We start from the raw sequence: 21,530 nt of genomic DNA, 5'->3' as shown, positions 1-21,530 counted from the left end.
GGAAGAGTCGGGCTGGAGTCCAGGGTCTCAGATCCCAGCTTCCCCCCAACCCTCTGGCGAAGGCAGCGAAGGCAGTGGAGGGGGTGACTCTGGCAGCTGTGCCCCAATTATCCCACATGGGGGGACATGTTCCTCCAGCCCTGGGAGGATGGGAAGGAGGGTCCTGGTGTCACACCTCTCACCTCTCCCTTTTTGCCCAAGTCAACTGACACTCACACCCCCTCTCCCACCGTCTGCAGCCGGCAGCCTCCCACCTCCCAGCCGATCTGCCCCAGAGGCAAAGGTCGGGGACAGGACAATAGGAAAGGCTGGGAGTGAGGTGGCTCTAAGAGGGGCAGAGGTGGGTCTCTCCACCTCAGGTCTCTTCCTAGAGCAAAGGGGGTGGGGGGGTGCCCTTCACCCTTCTCCAATCTGCCAGGCCCCAGAGACCCACTCCACCCCTGCTCCCTGGCAGGCAGGAGGCAGGCAGCCAGTCAGGGAGGGTGGGAGAAGCTCCAGGGAGGAGCTGAGCAGGTAGAGGAAGAAACCTGAGCCCTGTAACAATAACTCCCTAGGGCAGCTCTCTCCCACCCAGGTACACCACTGCACAGCCGGAATGAACACACCCAGGTGTGCAGCCCAGGTGCTCACAGTTCCAGCTGATGCAGAGCCCCTCTTTCTGAGGAGCCCGAACCCAGACAGGAGACAGCAAGCGAGGAGAGGTGAGCAGGCTGCCAGGACTCCAGGGTTCTCATCAGCGCCCCTCTTAGGAAGGGACAGCCCAGTGCCTGCCCCTATCTCCCAGTGAAAACAAGGTAACAAAAGGACACGGCTGGGCTGGGAAGGGATGCGTGCCTCATTTCCAGAGTAGCCCCAGACCCACAAAAAACAAACTCATCCCCCAGAGAACAAACTGGATTAGAACTAGGGGGAGGGGGATTCTTCCCACCAGAGCAGCTTCTCCCCTCCATTCCTGGGGCAGAAGCCTCAAAAACGCCAGCCAATGTCTAGGGCCAGGACAACCCTCAGATGGACAAGTGCCTCTCCCCAACATGTAAGGGTCGGTTAGGATGGCAGACGGGTGTCTGATGAAGTTGCCCCTTCCTGCCACACCCCACTGCCAACACCAAAGACACTGAGCCCTCCCCTGACACTCACTCTAATGACACAAGGGCAAGGGCTGGGGGCAGCAGCTGTAGCACAGGAGGGGGTTCTCCCCCAGGGTTTGGCAGGGGTGGGGTCAGAGGAGGAGGCCCCTCCTCCTCGGAGCAGACAAGCCCACATATAGGACCTTTACCCCACCCTCCAGGGTGGGAGAAAGGACTTCTCTGCTATGAAGCTACTGGATTCCAAGCATGAAGATAAAAACTAGAGGCAAAGGGCTTCCTTCCCCTTGCAAGACGTGGAAGGAGAGGAGAACAAATGTTTCCTGTAGGGAGGAACCCCCAAAAGTTCCTCAGCCCTAATATAACACAAACAGCGCCCAGGGTTACTCGAGAGAGTCCAGTTGTCCAGCAAGGGCACCCGAGTTTCAGCCAGAGAGACGAGGGAAAGTGGAGGGTAGAGACCAGACCCCCGCCACACCCCGAGGACCGCATCTCGCGGTAGGAATGGAAGCCCTACCGCCCACCCCCCCACCCCCACAACAGGAGAGGGGAGGCCGGTACCTACAGTGGTTTGAGCCATTCCAAAGCGGAGTCCGGAGCGGGGTGGAGTAGGGACCGGGGGCGGGGAGCCCCTTCTCCGGGAGCAAACAGGCCCGGTTCTGGTTATAAAAATCCACCACCAGGAAGGGATTGGGGGTGGGGGTGAGCCCCCCCACTTCCACACTCTCGTACATCGTCCCCGCAGAGACAAGAGGTCCGGGCGGGGACGTCCTGCGCGCCGCCTCCCTCACTCAGCCGGCGGCGCCATCCGAGGAGAGCAGCTGGGGGCGAGGGGCACGTCCCCTCGCCCCGACTGGCGACCCGGGCAGGGTGCCGCCCTCTGCCCGAAGTCCCGCGTCTAAGTCGGCCGGCCGCTCCGCCAGTCCCAGGTGAAACGCGGGGAAGTTGTGCGTGCCGGGAGCGGGGTCCTTCGGCTCCCCCGGGAACGCCCGGCCGAGGCCCGGGAGCTCAGCCGCTTCACCTCGAGGGGGCTCCCGTCTCGAGTCTCATGGTGTCCGAGGCAGAGTTCGCGGCTCCCCAAGTGCGCCGGCCCCGGGCGGGATCGGCGCGGGGCAGAGGGTCACCGAGCACTTCCTCCTCCCCGCCGGGGCTCCCGGGCTTCTCCGGGCGAGGATTCCGGTGGGGGTGGGGACCGTGCGGCTGCGGCTCCGCCTCCGCCAGGCCCGGGGCGGCCGGCCGTCGCTGGGTCTCCGGCGCGCACCGCCGCGGCGCCCCCAGCCCGCGCGCCCCCCTCCCCTGTAATCCCACCCCCTTTCCTCCGCCCCGTCCCGTCCAGGCGCCGCCCCTGGTTTAACCCCTTCCCGGCGGGTCTGGCTGCAGCGGACGAAATGCAGGGAACTGAGAGCGAGAGGCGGGATGAGGATAGGCGAGTGGGGGGAGCCTGGGAAGGGGGAGGAGAGAAGAGGGGACGGAAGCGCAGAGAGGCTCAAGAGGAGGAGTACGCTGAGTACAGAGGGAGGCCCGGTGCGGGGAGAGGAGGGGGCTGCGCGCGGAGGCGAGGACGGAAGAGGGGCGGGCGTGTCCCCCACCCCAGTTCCGGCGGCCGGCCTCCCCCGTGATTTGGTCAGTCCCCGGCCGGGCGATGCCACGGCGGGGGAGGTGGTGAAGCGGGTGGTCCCGGTGTCCTCCCCCTAACACCCCCCCAACCCAGCCCCGGCCTCATTTGCCTAATGCAATGCGGCTGAACTCTCGCTGAACTCGCCTGGCGGCGCCTCACCTCCGGCTGACCCACCCACCGCTGCCCGTGACATCACCCGCTCGCCAGCCCGCCAGCGGGGCTCGCCCGCAGGCCCCCTGCCCGACTGGGCCGGGCCAGCTCCCCCAGGGACGCGGCGAGTGGCCGCAGGACGCGAAGGGCCACGGTGCGTGTGGCCAAGGGTTGGCGCCACGAACGTGGCGTGCCGGGTGTCCCGGGTGTGACATTGTGCAGCTCGGGTGCTGTGTCGGAATGAGACACCCGGCTTGTGTCATTGTCTGTGACATCATGTGTGACTCCGGCCGCCCGCCCACCCGCCGCCAGAACCCAACGCGGCAGCGCGGGTGCTTTGGCACCGACGCGGCGCGTGCAGAGGGGGCTCTCCCCCCACGCTCTACGTGCTTCCGGCGAGCAAAGCCCCGCCCAGGGTGTCTCCCGGCCGCGGAACCTGGATCGGCCCCCGCCGCAGAGCCCAGCCCCGGAGAGATAAGAGGAGGGGCTGGCGCCTTCCAGCTGACCACTTACTCCCTGAAGCCCTCTTTCATTGGAAGAAAGGGCCAGGCTGGGTAGGTCCGTTAAAGAGGGGATGCCGGAGGACAGGGTATCCTGTTACTCCCTCTGACCCTGCTGCGGAGCTCCCTCCCTCTAAAAAGGGATGGGAATTTACATGCCTCCCAAGGATATTCTAGAAGCCAGGCTCTTTACAAACGTTGTCATTTAATCCTCACAGCGACTCCAAGAGCTAAGTGGGCATTATTCCTATTTTGCAAATAAAGAAACGGAGGTTTCAGCAAGGCTAGATGGGTTGTCCAAGATCACACTGCTAATTAAGGGTGAAGTAAGTATTTGAATTTTCTGTGGCCAAAGCCCGTACTCCCACCATGCCAGGCAGATTCAAGAAAAACTATTCTGAGCACCTACTACAGAGAGACCCTGGTGAGCCTGCCCTTGCAGACCTTATGCAGCAACAGCCATTAAGCAAATAATCACAAATATATATAATTGCAAACTGAGATAACTGGTATTATGACACAAGTGTAGTGTGCTTTGAAGGAGAATTAATGTAGGTACCTAATTCAGGTTGAAGGGTCTGGGAAGACCTCAAAGCAGAGACCTAAAGAAAGAGCAGAAGTTTAGAAGTTAGGCAAAGAGTAGGAAGGAGTGCAGTCTCAGTAACAGAAAGAGCCTGTGCAAAGGTCCTAGGGTTACAGAAGTGGGTGAGTTCATCGAAGGAACTGACAGGGCTAGTGTGGATGGAGCATAAAACTCAAGAGGAAAAGGGGCACAAGCCCAGGCTGGAGAGGGGCTGAGGCCAGACCAGGTGGGCTTGTTAGCCTCAATCAAACTTTGGATTTTATCCTAAATGCAAGAAGCCACAGAAAGGTTCTAAGCAGAGGACAGGCAAGATCTGATTTACAGTGTTATAAGATCTTTCTGTCAGCTGTGTGAAGAATGGATGGTGAGAAGGCAAGGGAGACCACTTAGAAGTTACTGCACCAGTCCAGCCAGCACACAGTGGGAGTGCAGCCTAGGAAATGCAGTGCTGACGACAGAGGAAGGTGGATTCACAGAGACATTTTGAAAGCAGAATCAATGGAGGAGGGGGTGTGGGGGGGGAGCAAAGAGGACTCTGGTATGTGGCTTGTGCAACAGCAAAGTTCCCGAGACTTTGAAGTAGAGAAGTCTCCTGGGCTGGTGGAAGGTGAGTGTGGGGCTCCTCAGTGAGGTCTCGCCTGAGTGAGGTCTGGGCTGCAGGTGGAATGCTGGGGTCTGGGGCACGTCCGCAGGCCTTGGCAGTGCATAAGATTGCTGGGGAAGAGGGCAGACAGCTTCTACGGCCCTTGGTATCTGTCCTCCCAAATGACATTAGCTCCTGGGCACCAGTTATGTGGTAGGCTCTGTGTTCACAGCTTCGAGGTACTAAAGATCTGAGACTGTCCCTGCCATCAAAGACCTGGTGATTGGGAAATGATCTTCCAAATGATTACAGCTCACGGCAGGAACTAGGTGGGGAGAAATCACTGCGTGGTAAAGAGATGAGTGTTGTAAGAGAAAAAATAAGGACCCACAGACATTCAAAGGAGGGAGCAAGAGTATGGCAAGGAAAGGGGAACATCTGTGAAGGTTTCTGGGAAGAGATGGCATTCAAGATTTTCCTTAAAGGATGGATGGGATTTCCGGAGCTGGGGAAGGGGAGAAGTTGGGGTGAGATGCCTGTTCTGGACAACAGCAAGGTTGTCGGGCAGGTCAGAGCAGAACAGTGTCCTGGGGCAGCGGGAGAAGATGAGAAAAAGGAAGGCGCTGGGGGTGGGGGGACTCTGGTGGCCACTGTCTGCAGGCCTGGGGCCCCGTCCTCCTCTGCCGCATACCCCACAGCTCCACCAGGGCTGTGTGCTTAGCAGGCCCTTAGCAGGCCCTCAGCAGGTGTGGGCTGAACCGAACTGGCCTCCACTTGTGCCAGACAGGGCTCCCTCCTGTCCCCAACCCCATCTGGAGGGGACAACAAACAGGAAATCATGAGGCCCAGAGCCAGATGGACTTCAGGTCCCAGTACAGTGGCCATCCCCCAAGACAGTGCTCACTCCACCTGCCCCTCATCCTCACTGCTTTCGCAGGGTACTTGAAGCTCACCCAGGGCCTCACCAGCAAGCAGGTCACCATGGCCTCATAGCAACTCGCCCAGCTGGGGACGGATGAGGAGTCTTGCTTTAAAGAAGAGGAAACAGACTCAGAGATAGGCTGGATGACCTGCCCAAGGCCGCACAGGAAGAGCTCTCCTTTAAGACTTCTGCCCACAGGGGGCCTTAGTCTGTGGGCTGGCTGAGGTTCCCAGCAACCCAGACATCAAAACAGGGAGGGGAAGGGCCTGGGCCTCTATTTCTTATCTAGCCAGGGCTGGGGTCCTCCAGTCTACCCTGGAGACCCAGCTCCACAGGCTATACCCCAACTCCATGGAGGAAGGGAGGAGGAAGGTGGCGTGGACACCACCCCCAAGAGATTTGGAAAAGGGAAACACTTCCTCTTTCCACAGAAGCTACCCCCCAAAGGGTAGTCAGGGCCTGCACTGGCACATCCCCATGGGCACATGGCCCTTGGCATGGGGTGGACACAATGTCTCAGGTTCTGGCCAGCCTAGGGGGACAGGCTTCCTTCCCTGAGTCCCCTCCCCCACATGCTGGGATCTTGCCCTGGGGGGAGCTGTGCATTATCAGTGCTGTGAGATGAAAGGTGAGTGGCCCCATTTTCATTCAAAACCCCATCCCGAAGTCTTTTGGCTGACTCTGCATTTTGGACCCCAGGAAAGGCACTGCTAGCAGTACCCCCTCCCCCTGGGCTGTCCCTCCTATTATCCAGGGAAAGAGTGGGCAGAAGAGAAGGGGGCACACACAGCGAATATGTGGAAGGAAAGGAAAAGTCTAGAGCCTGTCTTGGGGCTCCCATGCCCGGGCAGATACAGACCCCAAAGGGGAGGGAATGGCAGAGGAGAAGAGGAGAAAGGCACACCCTCTCCTCTGTCTCCCCAGGCTCCCCCAGGCCCTAGAGCCATGCCCTAGTCTCCAGGCACACACAGCGAGCGAATATGTGGACAGAAAGGAAAAGTCTAGAGCCTGTCTTTTGGGGTTCCCATGCCCGGCTCCTCTACTGATTGCTTCCAACTTTCCTGCCCCCACTGCACACATTGAAACAAAGTAAGAATAAGAACTGTGATTTTTACACTCTGTTCCTACAGTGTCTGTCTGGAGCTGGCGGGGAGGGTGCCCGCTGAGCTCTGCAAACTCCCCGGCTGCAGTGGGCAGGTTCAGGGGTGGGGATGGGTGTGAACAGATTGTTTCCGCAGCTTCCAGGACAGGATGGAGATGTGGCCCAGGCCTCTGAACACTCTTTCCCTCCAGCCTTCAGGATCCAAAACAGAGAGGAGGGGGCGTGGGGGGGGGGGGGCTTCCCTACGCCCCCTACTGGGCAACGGCTGAAGGTCCTAAAGCAGAAGCAGGGCCTCAGCCATGGAGGAAGGGGTTTCACCATCGGCTCTGACCCACCCCCAAGGCTCCCTCACCCAGGAGTGCCCCCCACAATACCCTCCCGCAGCTGCCTATCTGGATGGTGGAAAACAGCCCAGCTTTACAGTTACTCAGCCCAGTCACTTAACCTCCACCAGTGCTGTTTCCTCATGAGTAAATGGGGATAATGTCCCTCTCCCAGCATTGCAGGGATTAAGAACTGTAACACAGAGTTAAAGTCCAGGCACACAGTAGGCACTCCACAAATGTCATCACCCCTTTCTCTCCACCTCCAACCTAGAAAGGGCCTGGGTCCCTCTTCCCTGTCGTAATAGCCGAGTGACACAGCAGTGATCACATGCGAGTCGCAGAGCTGAGCGCATTACGTTGATATCTTGCCTAATCTCAGCGCTTTGAGGGAGGTTCTGGTAATACCCCTGCTTTCCCGACAAGGAAACATGCTCAGAGAGGGTATCGCACGTAACAAATGGCAAAGCCAGAACCCAAGCTACATGGCCTACTCCACAGCCGCCCCCGTGCAGCTCCCAACGTGAGCAACCAGAAAGGCAGGTTAGTTTCCCCTCCAGCCTAGACCAGCGATAAGAAATAGAGACCCTCCCCTCCCCAAACACACAACACAATCCACATACCCCTCCCCTGAAACACTCTATGCCCTAAGTCACCACGCTCACCAGCATACAAACTAACCGACACCCCCTCCCTGACTCCGGATTTGATGCTCCCAAAACACACTCAACTCTCTGACCCTCTCACCAAATACACACAAGCCATTAACCCCCTTCCCAACACACACCCAACCTTGACCCCTCCACCCCTAAAGCACACACAACCCTGACCCCCCCACTCCCAAAACACACACAACCCTGACCCTCCCCACAAGGCACACAGAATCCCAACCCTCCACAGTAAACACCAGTCCTCAGAGACCAAGCCCCTGGGGCCTGTTTGGGGGTGGGGGATCCTGTACCATCTCTGGGGCCTCGGACTCTGGCTCCCTGAGAGACTATAGCAGGACAAATACCACCCCCCCACAGTGACCTGGAGAATATTTCTGTCATTCCAGGGTCTCTGAAAGGTACACTCAAGATATCCAAGGTCCAGCCTCCTTCCGACTTGGAGAGAGGGATGGGAGGGGGAGGGGGGCCATCCAAACACGTTTGTTGGTGGGAAGTGGAAAGTGGGAGGAGGCAGACTTATCAGCGACATTTCCTACAAAAAAGGTGGCAGAGGACCAGAGCATATCATTGCTCCCTGCAAGAATGGGGGCCGCTGATGTCCACCTCTCCCAGGAACTACCTGACCCGCAGCACCAGCCCAAGGTGGGGGGAGCAGGGAAGGTGAGGCTGCCTCCATCTCTGAGTGTGAATTTTGATCTGTCATGCTCCGCTACCCAGAGCTAAGAGCTTGGGTCGCCAGGCCCCCCCAGCCCTGCACAAAAAGGAGGGAAATGCCTGGCTCCCTCAGGCCACGGCCACACCTCTGGTCCCAGAGAAGGGGAAGGTCAGGGAGCAGCTCATAAGCTGGGGGTCTGGGTAGGAAGAGAAGTTGTTATTGTTTACTAGGAAAGGGGAGGGGTAGGGAAACCCACAGGCTCACAGAGGGAGGAGGCAGGAAGGGGCCATTGCCTAACCTGGGTGGGGAAAGCCAGAGAAGGCTCCACTTGCCTGAAATGTGGGCACCCCACCCTGGGGGGAGAAGGTTACCAGGGTGGGAAGTGAGGGACCCGGAAGCCCTCCCCACCCACCTCCAAGAAAGAGGAAGAAGCTTGCAACATTCAAAGGAGGGCAAAGTATTCGCTCATCTGGCACAGGACAGGGCAAGGACAGGGGCCAGGCCCCAGCCCCCTCCAACCCTCGTGAGTCCAGGCCCAGGTGGGCAGAGTGTCTAGGGCTCTGTTCCCATCACCTGGGGAAGGGTAAGTTGTCCACAAGCACCCGGTTGCGGGCCTCCGACTTCTCCCTCCCTAAAAATCCCACCGTGGCAGGAAGCAGACGTTCCAATTACCTGAGCCGAGAATATAAATCCCAGTCCCCGCAGACGCAGCAACTATTCCACACAGATATGAGGAACCACAGACACACCCACCTATTCCCCAGCAACCTTGAACCCAGAGACTGGCTCCCCCATCACCTAGCACAGACTGCAAGACCAGACCAGAATCAGGGTTCCCCAACTCCCAGGTCACTATGCTGTCCACTTCACGCTCCTATGAGAGGATGACAGAAGACAGCGTGGGAACAGAAGATAGAGGTGTGAGAAGGGGTGTCAGTGGAAACTGAGGCAGTATCTGTCTACCCCTCGGCCTCAGGGTATAAAGGGTGGGGTCCTAAAGGAGCACAGACATAGAGCCCCTGCTCCCAGTGGCTGGTGGGGCCTGGGAAGGAGAGGGCCACAGCAGAGCCAGAGGAGGCGCTCCAGGAAGCAGTGGTGGCAGTGGGCAGACAGCCAGTGCGGGCAGTGAGGCGCCCAGCCAGGGCCTGCCCCAGGGACAAAGAGACTCCCCGGCTCTGGGGAGAGTGTGCTGCCCCAACACTGAGAAGGGGGCACTGACCCAGCCCAGCCAGGCGCAGAGGGCAGTGGTGCCAGGCAGCTTGCCAGTGGCCATGGGAGGGGCGGTGGGTAACTGGGGCAGGGTGTTCAGTCCCTGCCCGCCAGGAGAGATGGGACACATTTCCCAGGTCAGCAGCTGACCGGCCAGCCAGCCAGCCGTCCATGGCCCGTTCTGCTGCTTCCACCCCCTCCTGCCCCAGGCCAGGCCCCGGCTCCCTCCTCCCCCCAAGCCCTGGCCTGGCGCCCAGCTGGGCCCTGGGGGCCAGAGTTACTGTAAGCGGCCTGGCAGGCCCAAGGCCTGGACTCTGCCAGCTGGCCATAGCCGCCACCACCTCCCACTACCTGGCTCAGCCAGCCAGGGAAGGGTACTGAGACCCCCGCCCAGCTACAGGCGACCCCCATGTCAAAGGGTGGAGGCAGAGAGAAAACACAGGCTCTGCCAAGAGCATGCATGTGTCCACAGCCAGAGTCCAGGCCAAGCGCCCCCTCCTGGAACACTCGCCCTATCCACTAGGCTGGGCATGGGTTCCTACTTCCCACCCTCCCCACAAAGGGAAGCACAACCTATCATGGCCAGGGGTGGAGCTGGCAGGGGGAGAGTAGGGGGTCCCAGCCGGGCTGCCCCTGTCTACTCCTTCAAGCCCTTTCCCTCAGATGCACTGGATGGGGTGGGGCAGAGGTGGGGTGCCACTCTCAGTAGAGGAGCCATTTCCACCCAATGTCGAGAGGTTTGTTTACCCGCCTCCGACCTCTGTGTCCAGTCCCTGGAGCTATTTATAAGGCCCTCAAAAGCAAGGCACAGGAGAGGGCGAGAGGGGCACCACGGGACAGCGTTGTTTCATCTCTCCCTCTGCTACCCCCAACATCAAACACAACCACTGTGATCAGGCCATCAGCCATGGCCGCTCATCCTTGAGCCCCCCAAACGATGGTCCCCCTCGTCTGGAGAAGACCTCACCACTGCGGCGGAACAGAGGTGCCCAGAGGCCAAGGCCTGAGGCCTGCAGCCCTCCACAGCCCCCTCCCACCAAGCCTCCCACCACCCCACTTACTGGCTGGGGATGGTGTGCTGTAGCCACTAACTGGAAGCTGGTGCTGGAGAGTGGTCAGAGCGCCTGGCGGGGAGAGTCCACCCAGCATAGGGGGGAAGAAAAAGGCGTAGGGGGGCACCGGGTACCCATTGAGGTGCCCTCCCCCAGGTGTTGGGCAGGAGCTGCTGTTGCTGGCCATGCCAAGCAGCCACAGTCAGAAGGACAGGCAGACAGTCTGGCAGAGGGCTCTGGCGGGCTTCAGGCCGCCCCTCCTCGGGGCATGGGGCCTGGGCCCAGAGGGGGTTTGGGTGGTCAGCCCACCCCCCCCTTCTGTCCTGGAGCTGCTGTCCAAGGCCAGCAGGCTAATCTCAGCCTTCTGGAGCCCCCACTCTAGCTGGGGGCCGGGCGGGTTGGGGGATGTCCCAAGAGCCGATCCTTTGGTCAAGCAGTTCCGTGAGCTGGCACTTTCCCGGGAAGGTCCAGAGCTGGCCTTCAGGATGCCGAAAAGGATGCCTCTCCTAGGTGGGCCCCGGCTAGGCGGCAGGGGGGGCCATGTCCTGTGATGCTGCAGAAAGAGGAAAGACAGGTGAGTGGGCACTGAGGAGCAGGCACGCGGGCATTCCCCGTGGAGCTCCCCAACCTGGGCGGCCGGAGATTTTCCTGTGGCACCCGGCTGAGCAGACAGCTGGCACCATGCCTGGCTGGCAGAGACAGCCTGGGAGCAGGGCCCAGACACTGCTGGGGGTGGCAGGATAGCACAGCCAGGCTGGGGAGACAGGGACAGAGCCCAGAGCCGCGGAGGGTCTCTCACCCACAAGCCTGAGGGGCAAGGGTCCAGGGTGCCACCCCAGAGGCTCCCTGCAGCAGAGGCAGGCAGCTGGCCCTCCTTCCCTCAGTGCAGGTTACCTGAGGTCAAGAGCAGAGAACGTGTGCTTGAGGGGAGGGGGCGGGGAGGAAAAGCCGCTTCCCTAAAGCATTGGCACTTCTCAGAAAAATGACTCCTAAGCCAGGGGGCCCCTCTCACACCACTTCCCCCCCAAATCAAGCCCCAGCACCCCAGATGGGTTTGTCCCACAGGCCCGAGGAGGAGGCCCGTCTACATACACACAAATAGGGAAATGGGACCAAGGACTCCTAGGTATCACCTCCATGGCACAACAGCACGATGTGCTGGGGGCAGGCAGTGTGTCAGGAGGGCAGGGACTGCCCGGGGTGGAAGCCCCTACCCCCAGGCAATGGAGGGGCGAGGAGACTGATCTCAGAGTTCACCCACGTACTCTGTCTGCAGAAGCCACATCCCTGGAGGGGGTGGGAGGTGGGCTGAAGACGAAAGGCCAGATGCACCCCCACCGGTGGGTACACAGATCCACACCCTGTTTGAACAGCTGCGACCAGAGGACACGGGGAGATAACACCATGGGATAGAGAGAGACAGAGATGAACCCAGAGATTCCATGACACAGCGAGACAGACAGGCAGCAACGAGAGCAAAGAGACGGAAAAAGAGAAGCAGATCCACAAGAGGATGCTTCAGATCCACTTGGGCTATAAGAGGTTACACACACATAAATACACATGCATGTATTAATATATGGATATACTTGTACACATATATGACACACATATATAAGAAAGACAAAAGAAAAGAGACAAAAAGAAACACGGCCAATCAAAACCACAATGAGATATCACTTCACATCCACTAAGATGGCTGTAATCAAAAAGTCTGATAATAACAAGTTTTGGTGAGGATGTGGAGAAATTGGAACCCTCATACATTGCTGGTGGGAATGTAAAATAGTACAGCTGCTTTGGAAAACAGTTGGGTGGTTCCTCAAAAGGTTAAACACAAAGTAATCATATGACCCAGTATTTCCACTCCTAGGTATCTACCCAAGAGATGTGAAAACACACGTCCCCACAAAAACTTGTACATCGTTGTTCATACCGGCATTATTCATAAGCCAAAAAGTGGACCCAAATGTCCATCAACTGATGAATGGATAAATAAAATGCTGTCTAGCCATACAATGGAATATTATTTTGCCATAAAAAAGAATGAAGTACTGATATACACTACAACATGGATAAACCTTGAAGACATTATGCTAGTTCTAAAAGACCATATATTGTATGATTCCATTTATATGAAATATCCAGAACAGGCAAATCTATAAAGACAGAAAGTAGACTGTGGTTACCAGGGGCTGGGCCATGGGTTTGAGGGAAATGGGAAGTGACTGCTGATGGGTATGGCGGCTCTTTTTGGAGTGATGAAAATTTTCTAAAATTGATTGTGGTGATAGTTGCACAACTCTGTGAATATACTAAAACCATTGAATTGTACGCTTTCATGGGTGAATTTTATGGTATATGAATTACATCTCAATAAAACTGTAAAAAAGAAGGAAGAAAGAAAGGAAGAGAGGAAAGAAAGAGAGAAGAAAAGAAACAGAGACCCAAAATAAGAACTGCGTCCATTTCCAACACCTTCTTCCCAAGCTCAGGCCATACCAGGTTCCAAGCTCCAGGCTCCAGGCTCAGACTTGGAGTGCAGGGGACACGCACATGGCCAGCATTTGGCCGAGGACAATGCCTGGGATGGGGGAGTTCCTGCCAAGGCCACTCTGAAGAGGCCAGGACTTCTGGGCCCAGCTGGGCCAGGCTGAGGGAGGGGGAGGTGGCGACAGGTACTTGCTAGGGAGGGGGCAGCTCTGCCAGGAGGGAAATCTGGACCTTGTTAATGACCATGATTTTTACTGTTACTAATTACGACAGCCACAGGGCCTCGCTCCTTACTTCTGAATGAGGTGCCCCCTTCTCTTCCCAGGCCCCTCCTGATTCGCTCCCAGGCTGAGAGGGCTGACGTCAGAGGAACAGGGGCCCCACCCATCAGGCCAGCTGCCGCCCTGGTCCCCCCACACCCCTGTGGGGCCCCACACAACGGGAACTTGAGCTGGGGAGCCAGGCAAGGGAAGGAGGGGTTAGCTGAGCCTCATCAGCATTGACAATCATACCCTCACACACACACACACTCCCCAGACACTTGCAGAAACTCCCGCACGCAGGTCTATGGCAAGCGTACAAGGGCAAGAGCACGCTTGCGTGCGCCAGCCTGTGTGTGTGCGGGCACGCATGTGAGGAGAGGGAACCTGGAGATACCATCTCTCCACACCTGGGCTCCACCACACAACGCGTGGTTCAGGGCTTGCATGCACGGCCCCTGGACACAGCTCCCCACAGATACAACCACAACCCCACAGCTTCCCAAACTGCACACTCCCTGGCCCTCGCATAGCCAGACTGGCCTCCGAACCTGCTTCCCTGCAGGACCCCCAACACACACCAGGATCCACACACACACAAGAGGTGCACCCTCTGAGAAACACTCAAGTGGATTCACATTCATACAGGGGCCTGCCTCCCTGAGGTGAGGCCCAGGAGGCTGAGGCCCAGAAAGTCATTCACTCCAGACCCCAGGCATCCTGACCCAGCTTTTGGTGGTGTGGAGGGCAGATTCAGTCAGTCCAGTCTGGATGCTCTGGAGCCTACCTTGCCCCCCGAGGAGAGAGAACTGCAGCCACCTCAATGCCTCAACTCTGCCCCTGAGGAGTTTGAAATCGGACCATACTTCAACCCCCTCACAGATACACACCCGAGAGAGGCTGGAAGGCCTCCTCCACCCCCATCAGAGCCTCACTAACTCAGCCTGCAAACTTTGGTGCGAAGTTACTCAGCTCCCTAGGGAGGGCCTTGAGCCGCGGGAGGGGGTAAAGGTCACAAAAATGGGCTAAGAGCCAGGCTGGCCAGGGAACAGGGATGGGCAAGGGCAGGGATGAAGGACGCAGGGCCAAAGAGTGTAGGCCCTGCCTCACACGGTCCCTCTGGAGCCATGAACCTCGGGGAGACGCCTGGGCCCTGGCCCCCTGCACCCAGGGGTGGAGAAGACGCCGTCAGAGAATCGAAACCAGCACCAAAGAAAGGGAAAACAAACCACCCACCTCCAACCTCCACCCTAGGCCCGCCACCTCCACTGCCCACGGGTTCCCTCCCTCGAGGGAGAGAAAACCACAGCCCCACACCTCCAAGACACTGAACCCAGCCTCGGCACAGCAGAAAGAGGGGTGGCAGCTGGAGTGCCTGCCAGCAGCTGTGCACCCCTGCCCGCTGGGGCCTCCCTCACCCCAAAAAGGTACCAGGATCCCTTCCCCAGCGTCAGACGTCCGCAGATGCCCATTCGTTATATCCCCAAGAGTCACACACCTAGAGACAAAGGCAAGATCTGGCTGAGCAGAAAGAACCAGAGGTTTGAAGGGTCAAATCTCAGCTCTGCCACTCTGGGTGACCTTAGGCAAGTCACTTAACCTCTCTAAGCATCTGTTTACTCGCCTGTGAACAGCTACCTCAACAACTGTCTGTGTGATTTAAGAGATAAAAGTCCTGGAAAGCACCTAGCATAGCGCCTGGCACACAGGAGGTGCTGGGCGACTGGGTTCCCTCCTGCCCCCACGCCTCTCAGCACCACCCCACTGCCTCCTTGGGCAGTGTGTCTGCTCTCCCTTCTCTCTCCCCAACCAGGGCTACCAGCTGTTGACAGGGCTGGGCCGGAGAATTACCCATTTTCTAGAATCTGCTTCCCCCCAGACTGAGGAGAGGGATGTGGGGAGAGGGATATTCGGGGTGTGGGTGGAGGCCCCAGCCACAGTCCTTTCTTAAATTCCCTTCTTTCATGTCACAAACCAAAAAAGGGAAACCTTTGGATTTGGGGAGGGGAAGAGAAATAGACCTTTTCCTCCCCTATCCTCAGAGGAGAGGAACCAGGGGTCCCCAAACCCAGCTGGCCCAGCCCCCCTTCTTCATCTACTCTCTCCTCTCTACTCCCCAGGCTCCCCCAAAACAATGGCTCCCAAGGTACAGAAGTCAGGCAGGGGCCGGCCCCGTGGCTTAGCGGTTAAGTGCGCGCGCTCCGCTGCTGGCGGCCCGGGTTCGGATCCCGGGCGCGCACCGATGCACCGCTTCTCTGGCCATGCTGAGGCTGCGTCCCACATACAGCAACTAGAAGGACGTGCAACTATGATGTACAACTGTCTACTGGGGCTTTGCGGGGGGAAAAAAGAAAAAGGAGGAGGATTGGCAATAGATGTTAGCTCAGAGCCGGTCTTCCTCAGCAAAAAGAGGAGGATTAGCATGGATGTTAGCTCAGGGCTGATCTTCCTCACAAAAAAAAAAAGAAGTCAGGCAGTCCCAGAGGGGCTGAAAGGAGGGGAGAGAGATTGGGGAGCTTAAAAGAAGGGGAGACAGGGGGTTTCCTAAGCATTCTAGACAGTCAATGAATCATATGCAAATGACACCCAAAGCTCAAGCTCAACTTGGGGGGTGGAGGTGGGGATGGGGACTCCAGCCCTGGCAGAAACAAAGACCTGGCCCCTTCGGACCTCCTACCCTGCTAGGAGCTGGCAGAGCAGGGAAGGGCAGGACAGGGCAGATTTCAAACCAGAACAGAGGCCTGGAACTATTTATAAACTTTCCAGGAAAACAAACACACACACACACACACACACACACACACACACACAGCCACAACCTCTCTCCTCCCCTATGCTCCTCAGATCCTCTCTGGCCAAGGCTCTCGCCCCTCTCCTCCCCAGCAAGCCCACAATCCAGCCACTCTGGTCCTCAGTTTACCTTTTGCTCACCAGGGTCCGGGCTGCAGGCAGCCTGGCCAGGCTGGCCTCACTTTGGAAGAGACCACCCCAGGAGGGCCTGAGAAGGATGACGTGGGCAAAGCCAGGACAGAGGGAAGTACCTCTTCCCCACCAACCCAGAGGACCCCAGGCCTGCCTCATTGGAGCTAGGACTTGTTTGAAAAACCTGTCCCAAGCATGTGTGGGCCCTGAGCACATCCTCAGGGCTGGTAGGGGAGGACTGAAGACCAGCATCTTCCTCTGGATGCTGCCACTGCCACTGCCCACTGCCCACTGCCCACTGCCTCAAGACACAGCACCTAGTCCTAGAAGAATGGGTCCAACGTCTCCCCACCTTGTGCCCTGCCTGGCCTAAGGTTCTGCTCCAGCTACACAGCGTTGCCTGACCTTCACGGGCCACAACCTCAGCAGTGACTGAATGCCAGGCAGAAAGGGCAACTGGACAAGCCCAAGCCCAGGACAGGCCAGGTTCCGGGAGGAGGAAATGGGGGTCTCTGCCAAGCAGGGTTGCACTCCTGCACCCCCAAGGACCACACCCCGGAGGCCCCTAGGAAACGTGCTCAGGACCTCTGAAGCCCAGGGTGGCTAAGGGGCCCACCCAGAACCAGAGCTGAAGCCTCCCACCCAGTTTTCTTGTGAGCAGAGAGTAGGTGAAAGGGCAGGGGGCAGCCCAGGCCTCAATAAGAGGGAGCAACCCATGGGGAAGGAAGAAAACAGGAAGAGGAAGAGAGGAGCCTGCCCAGGCCACAGCCAGACCACAGGAGTGTATGGACCATACAAAGGCAGCTCTGTCTTTGTGGGGGACCAAAGGGGCACAGACAGAAGGGGACCCCCCCCCCCAGCTTGGAAACCACCGTCCTCATACCCAGCCTGGCACGGGGCTTTCCCCACCCTCACCTTGGCAGCTGCCCCCTCACCACTGTCTCCCCTCCACCGTGCAGGAAGCACAACTCTCACAATGGGGAGGTCAGAGTACACAGCAAGCGAGCGTGTGTGTCTGTGTATGTGTGTCTACAGCAATCCCCCCATCCCCTCAGCTCTGCCCCAACCCTGAGACTGCCAGACTCTGAATCCTAGGGTCACAGTGCTACCAGCCCCCTTCCAGTATTCCTCCCTGGGGACCCAGGCTGAAGGGAAGCTGGGAACGGCCCCCCCTCCTGCCTCAGGATATCCTTTTGGCTCTGACCCCAGACCAGGCCTGAGTCAGACGGGGCCCTGCCCCATACTCCCCCATCCCTCGACCCCCCACGAACTTCCTACTGCATACCCGCCTACTCAGTTGGGGCTAGAACTAGGGGAAACCTCTTTCCCTCTCCATCCTCAGCTGAACAGGGAAGCCCACAAGGGGGTGGGGAAAATGGGTCACAAAGTCCTATGGCCTGCTCCTTAAAGCACAGGGCCTGTGGGATCAGGGAGAGGCTGGTGAAGGCTGTGTGTGTAGGGGAAAGGATGCTCTGCAGACCACCACCTCCCCACCCCCAAAAACACACACAACCAAGGATCCTGTCCAGGGCCCCTCCCCACTCCAGCCTGGACCCCAAGAAGCCACAGAAACGCCCTGGGGAAGGTAGTTTCCATGAGAACACAGGATGGGAGAAGGCTCCAAAAGTAAAAGAAGATAGGGAGCAGAGGTTCCACGCACTGGCATCTTTATGAGGCAGCAGGACCCAGGCCGGAGGGGACAGGGTCTGTACAATCAATCAGACTCACACAGTTGGCCACAGTCAAGCACAGCCAGACGTGGTCACAGTCTCCCCACTGGGTCTGAGTAGGTGGCTGTGACTCCTTCCCACAGACAGAAGTCTGGGGGCCCTGGGGGATCTGGGGCATCAGAGACCACACACACTCAGCCTGAAACGGCCCCTAGGCAGGTCCCCCAAATCTCCCCCAACTGGGGGCCTGGGGGGAGGGGCAGCTCCCTCCCCACAAGAACCAGGGTAGTGCCCACGGTGCCATCTCCATGGCAACCAACAACAAACATCCCAGGAACCAGAGTGGGACAGGAAGTGACAGCCACGTGACAGGAAGACATTTTTTTTCAGTGTTGGGGGTGATGAAGATTGTTAGCAGCCCCTGGGGAATCAGCTGTCCCCCTAAGTTTCCCTCACTTTGAGCTGGAGGGACGGGGGGGGGCAGCTTGGAGGGCAGCCACTTCCCACTGCACAGTTGGTTGCAGGGCTGATGGCCCTCCCTCCCTGCCTGCCACTCACGGTCCCCCCCTCGGTCACCCTCCCCTCCACTTCCTGCCGTGACTGGAGATCAGAGAACTCCCCACCGCAGCTTCCCCTTCTCAAGTCTCGATTCCTGGGCTGAAGGTTTCACTGGGGGTGAGGGACAGAAGGAAGGAGGGCTGGGGACCTGCAGTAGGACCCAGAGGACAGAAGCTCTGGGGTAAGGGCCAGCAGGGAGGGAGCCACTCCAAGGTAGGTGTGTACACACAGGCACACAGCGAGTGGGTCACGGTGACACTGCCGGGGGCGCAGTGACACATGGAGACTGCCTGAGCTCAGGCAGCTCTTGGGGGAGGGGAGCAGAGCCAGTGGATCCAGCCCCGGCACGTCCCACTCCGGCCCTGTCCTGAGCCTCTGGGTTCATCACAGGCGCCTACCGGCCTCCAGGCAGGCGAGGTCCCAACTGTGCACAGCCTCCACCGCCCCTCCCCTGCCTTTCATGCAGAGGAATCCCCCTCCCTGCTCCAAGGTGCCTGCCTAGACGAGGGCACCTTGGCTGGAGGTGGGGGGAATGGAACCTCCCTCCATCCCCCTCCCCTTCTCTGCAGATGTCCCAGACTATATTTAGCCCAAACCGGGCGGCCAGCCAGACCTAGACTCCCCACTGGCCCGGAGCTGAGCTCCCAGTTTTTATGCAATTAAAACATTAACAGAGAACCACCCCCATCCACACGCCCCCAGGTCCCCCAGCCCTGCTAGAGCAGCAGAGCTCAGTAAACTTGAACAAGGGCAGCCCAGCTCTGCAGCCAGTGATGGGGGGGGGGCGTCATTGGGCAAACAGCAATAAGCTCATCCCCTTGCCCATCATCTCCCAGGCCCTGCCCCCACAGGCAGGACAGGGGCATCATCCATGAGATCAGTTTGACAGTTGGAGGGGGGCAGACTTTCCTTGTTCCGCTGCCACTGGAAGAGAAAGGCATATCCAGTGGGTGGGGGGGTTGCCTGGCTGCAGAAATTCCACCTGTCATTTTGCAGCCCCCTCCCAAGCCAGCTCCAGTTACAGGGCTGGGGGCTGGCAACAGGTGCTGGCCAGGCTGGCAGCAGTCTAATCCCCCACCCGCTCCCCAGGCTGACACTGGTGCCTGGAGGTCCCAGCAGGAGCCCTGGCGGGCAGGACGCTGGGTAGAAGGAGGAGACATCGCTGCCAGGTGGGTGGGAGACAGCCCACAGCCCTTCTGTAAGACCTGGCCCCTTGGACGCTGCAAAGTGTGTTGGAGGGTCTGGCGAAGGCAGGAAAACCTTAGTTCCACTGCACCTATTTCATTTCCCTAAGATGCCAGGCGGGCGGGCTAGAGTGTGGGAGGTCTGTCTGCCTGCCTCTTCCTCCTCCTCCTCTCCAAATTCCAGGAACAGGCAAGGGAGGCTCCAGTTGCGGAGAGAGAGGGAGAGCAAGCGGGCGGTCCCAGCTGGTGGGGGGCGGGGACTGGAGCGGGAGGCAAAATCCAGACGAAGCAAGAGACACCCACACCCGAGCCAGACTGGGGACAGACAAACTGACGCTGACACATTCTCACACTCTGGGCCTGGTCCCCGCACGCCCGCCCAGACACCCTCAGCCAATCCTGCCAATCCCCAGAACACTCCCTGGACACACACGGAGATCCTGGGCCTCGCCCCCACCCTGCATCCCCCCACACACCGTGTGGGCTCCAGACAGCAGCCAGAGGGTGGAGAGGGGAACAGAGGGAGGAAAGACAGCAGGCGTCAGAGAGGATGTGCAGCCAAAGCCCTGGGAGCTGGGGTATCAGTTGCCACACTCCTTTCCCAAAACCCAGTAAGTCAAGACAACCCTGGTCATCTTGCCAAAGGCCCTACCAGCTTCCCACACTCCCAAAACCACCACCACCAGAAAGGGACGTGGGGTGCTGGGCGAGTGGAGAGTACCCTCTTTATTCGTCACAGGGACAAGATTACCTTCCCCAGATGCCCATCACCCCAGACACCAGACAGTGCTCCTACATAAACCCCAGAGAGGCCCAGACACACTCACCCCTCCAGCCTAGCCTAGGTCCTGCCCTGCCCTGCCCTGCCCTGCCCATGCTGCCCAGAGGCCAGGGAACTGGGCATTGAGGTTTATATTTTGGGGCAGGCCTCACCCTCGTGTCACACAGTTCTGAGGATGACCCCACCTAAGACCCTAGAGTCTGAGCAAGGGGGAAAGGTCCCAAAGGGCAGAGCCAGATTCCAAGACCAAATGACTTAGGGGAAGGGGAGTTAATTAACTGGAGTCTGGGTCAATACCCCCAAAACAGACTTGAAGGGCCGCTCAGACAATGTCCCCTCCACCACACTAGACAGGCTGGCAGGAACCACGTCATGGCACATGTGGGTGACTGTGCCCAGCGGGGGAGGCACGGGGGTGATCAGGATGGGGCTGCCCACAGCTAGCTTCCTGCCAGGCTGCCACATGGTTGGGAGTAGGAGGGGGACCAAAGAGGTGTCCCAGAGTGGAAGCAGGGTCGTTTAAGGTCAGACTGAAGGGACAGAGATTTAGAGGCTGTTGGAGGAGGTGGCCAGGATGAAGCCATTCCAAGCCTGGGGTCTTCTCAGAACTGCCACTGCGTCTGCACTGCCCTCCCCAGCCTGGCGGGGAAACCCCTGCAGTGACCACCTCACGCACACTCACTCGAACCCTCAAAGTCCCTCCAAATCCCAGATCCTCCGCTCCCAAGGGCCTACTCGAATCTGACCCTAGTGACCACTCTGTTTCAGGAGCAACATGGTCCAGACTCCCAGGCAGAACTGATGTCCTAGCCCCTCCCAATACACCAACATCCTTCACAGCCACAAACTCCCTGACTCTGCAACCACCCCCTCCTTCCTCCAACTCCAAATACTCTTTCTCTTGTTCCCTCCCCCAGACTCATCTCCACCCCCCCAGAGGGGAAGCCCCAAGCCTCTAAGCCACCCCACTCCAACCTGGGGCTTCCCTGGCCCAGCCTCCCCATCAAGCACAAGGCCCTGGAGAAGAGTTTGGGGCTTGAGCCCCAGTTTCCTAGCAAGACCTGGTGTCTTTACTAAACTATTTCTCCAGAACAACCCTGCCCTATGATGACTGCAGCCAAGGAAGGGGACAAGAGACATCTCTGAATCTCCTAATCAGGAAACTGGAGGAGGGACAGTGGTCAGGAGCAGCAGGGGCTTGGGGATAAG

General features: G+C 58.6%; 1 protein-coding gene across 4 annotated transcripts in view; it reads right to left on the bottom strand.

The window, feature by feature from the left end:
• RARA (retinoic acid receptor alpha) overlaps positions 1 to 21,530 on the bottom strand; it is a 43,665-nt gene that overhangs the window by 11,699 nt on the left and 10,436 nt on the right. For 2 of the 4 annotated variants that reach the window (XM_087441122.1, XM_004434532.2), the window contains exon 2: positions 10,463 to 11,006. In XM_087441122.1, coding sequence (XP_087297248.1) covers positions 10,463 to 10,640 — 178 coding nt within the window. In that variant the 5' untranslated portion in view covers positions 10,641 to 11,006. Of the gene's footprint in view, positions 1 to 1,650; positions 2,319 to 10,462; positions 11,007 to 11,252; positions 11,342 to 21,530 lie in introns of those variants that run through there. The other 2 variants (XM_014790714.2, XM_004434533.3) reach the window with 2 other exon arrangements.

Source organism: Ceratotherium simum, chromosome 16, assembly GCF_057802395.1.
Source record: "Ceratotherium simum simum isolate JZ-2026a chromosome 16, ASM5780239v1, whole genome shotgun sequence".
NCBI classification, from domain to species: Eukaryota; Metazoa; Chordata; class Mammalia; order Perissodactyla; family Rhinocerotidae; genus Ceratotherium; species Ceratotherium simum.
The sequence above is the reverse complement of the archived record's forward strand: the minus strand, read 5'-3'. Positions and strand labels throughout refer to the sequence as shown.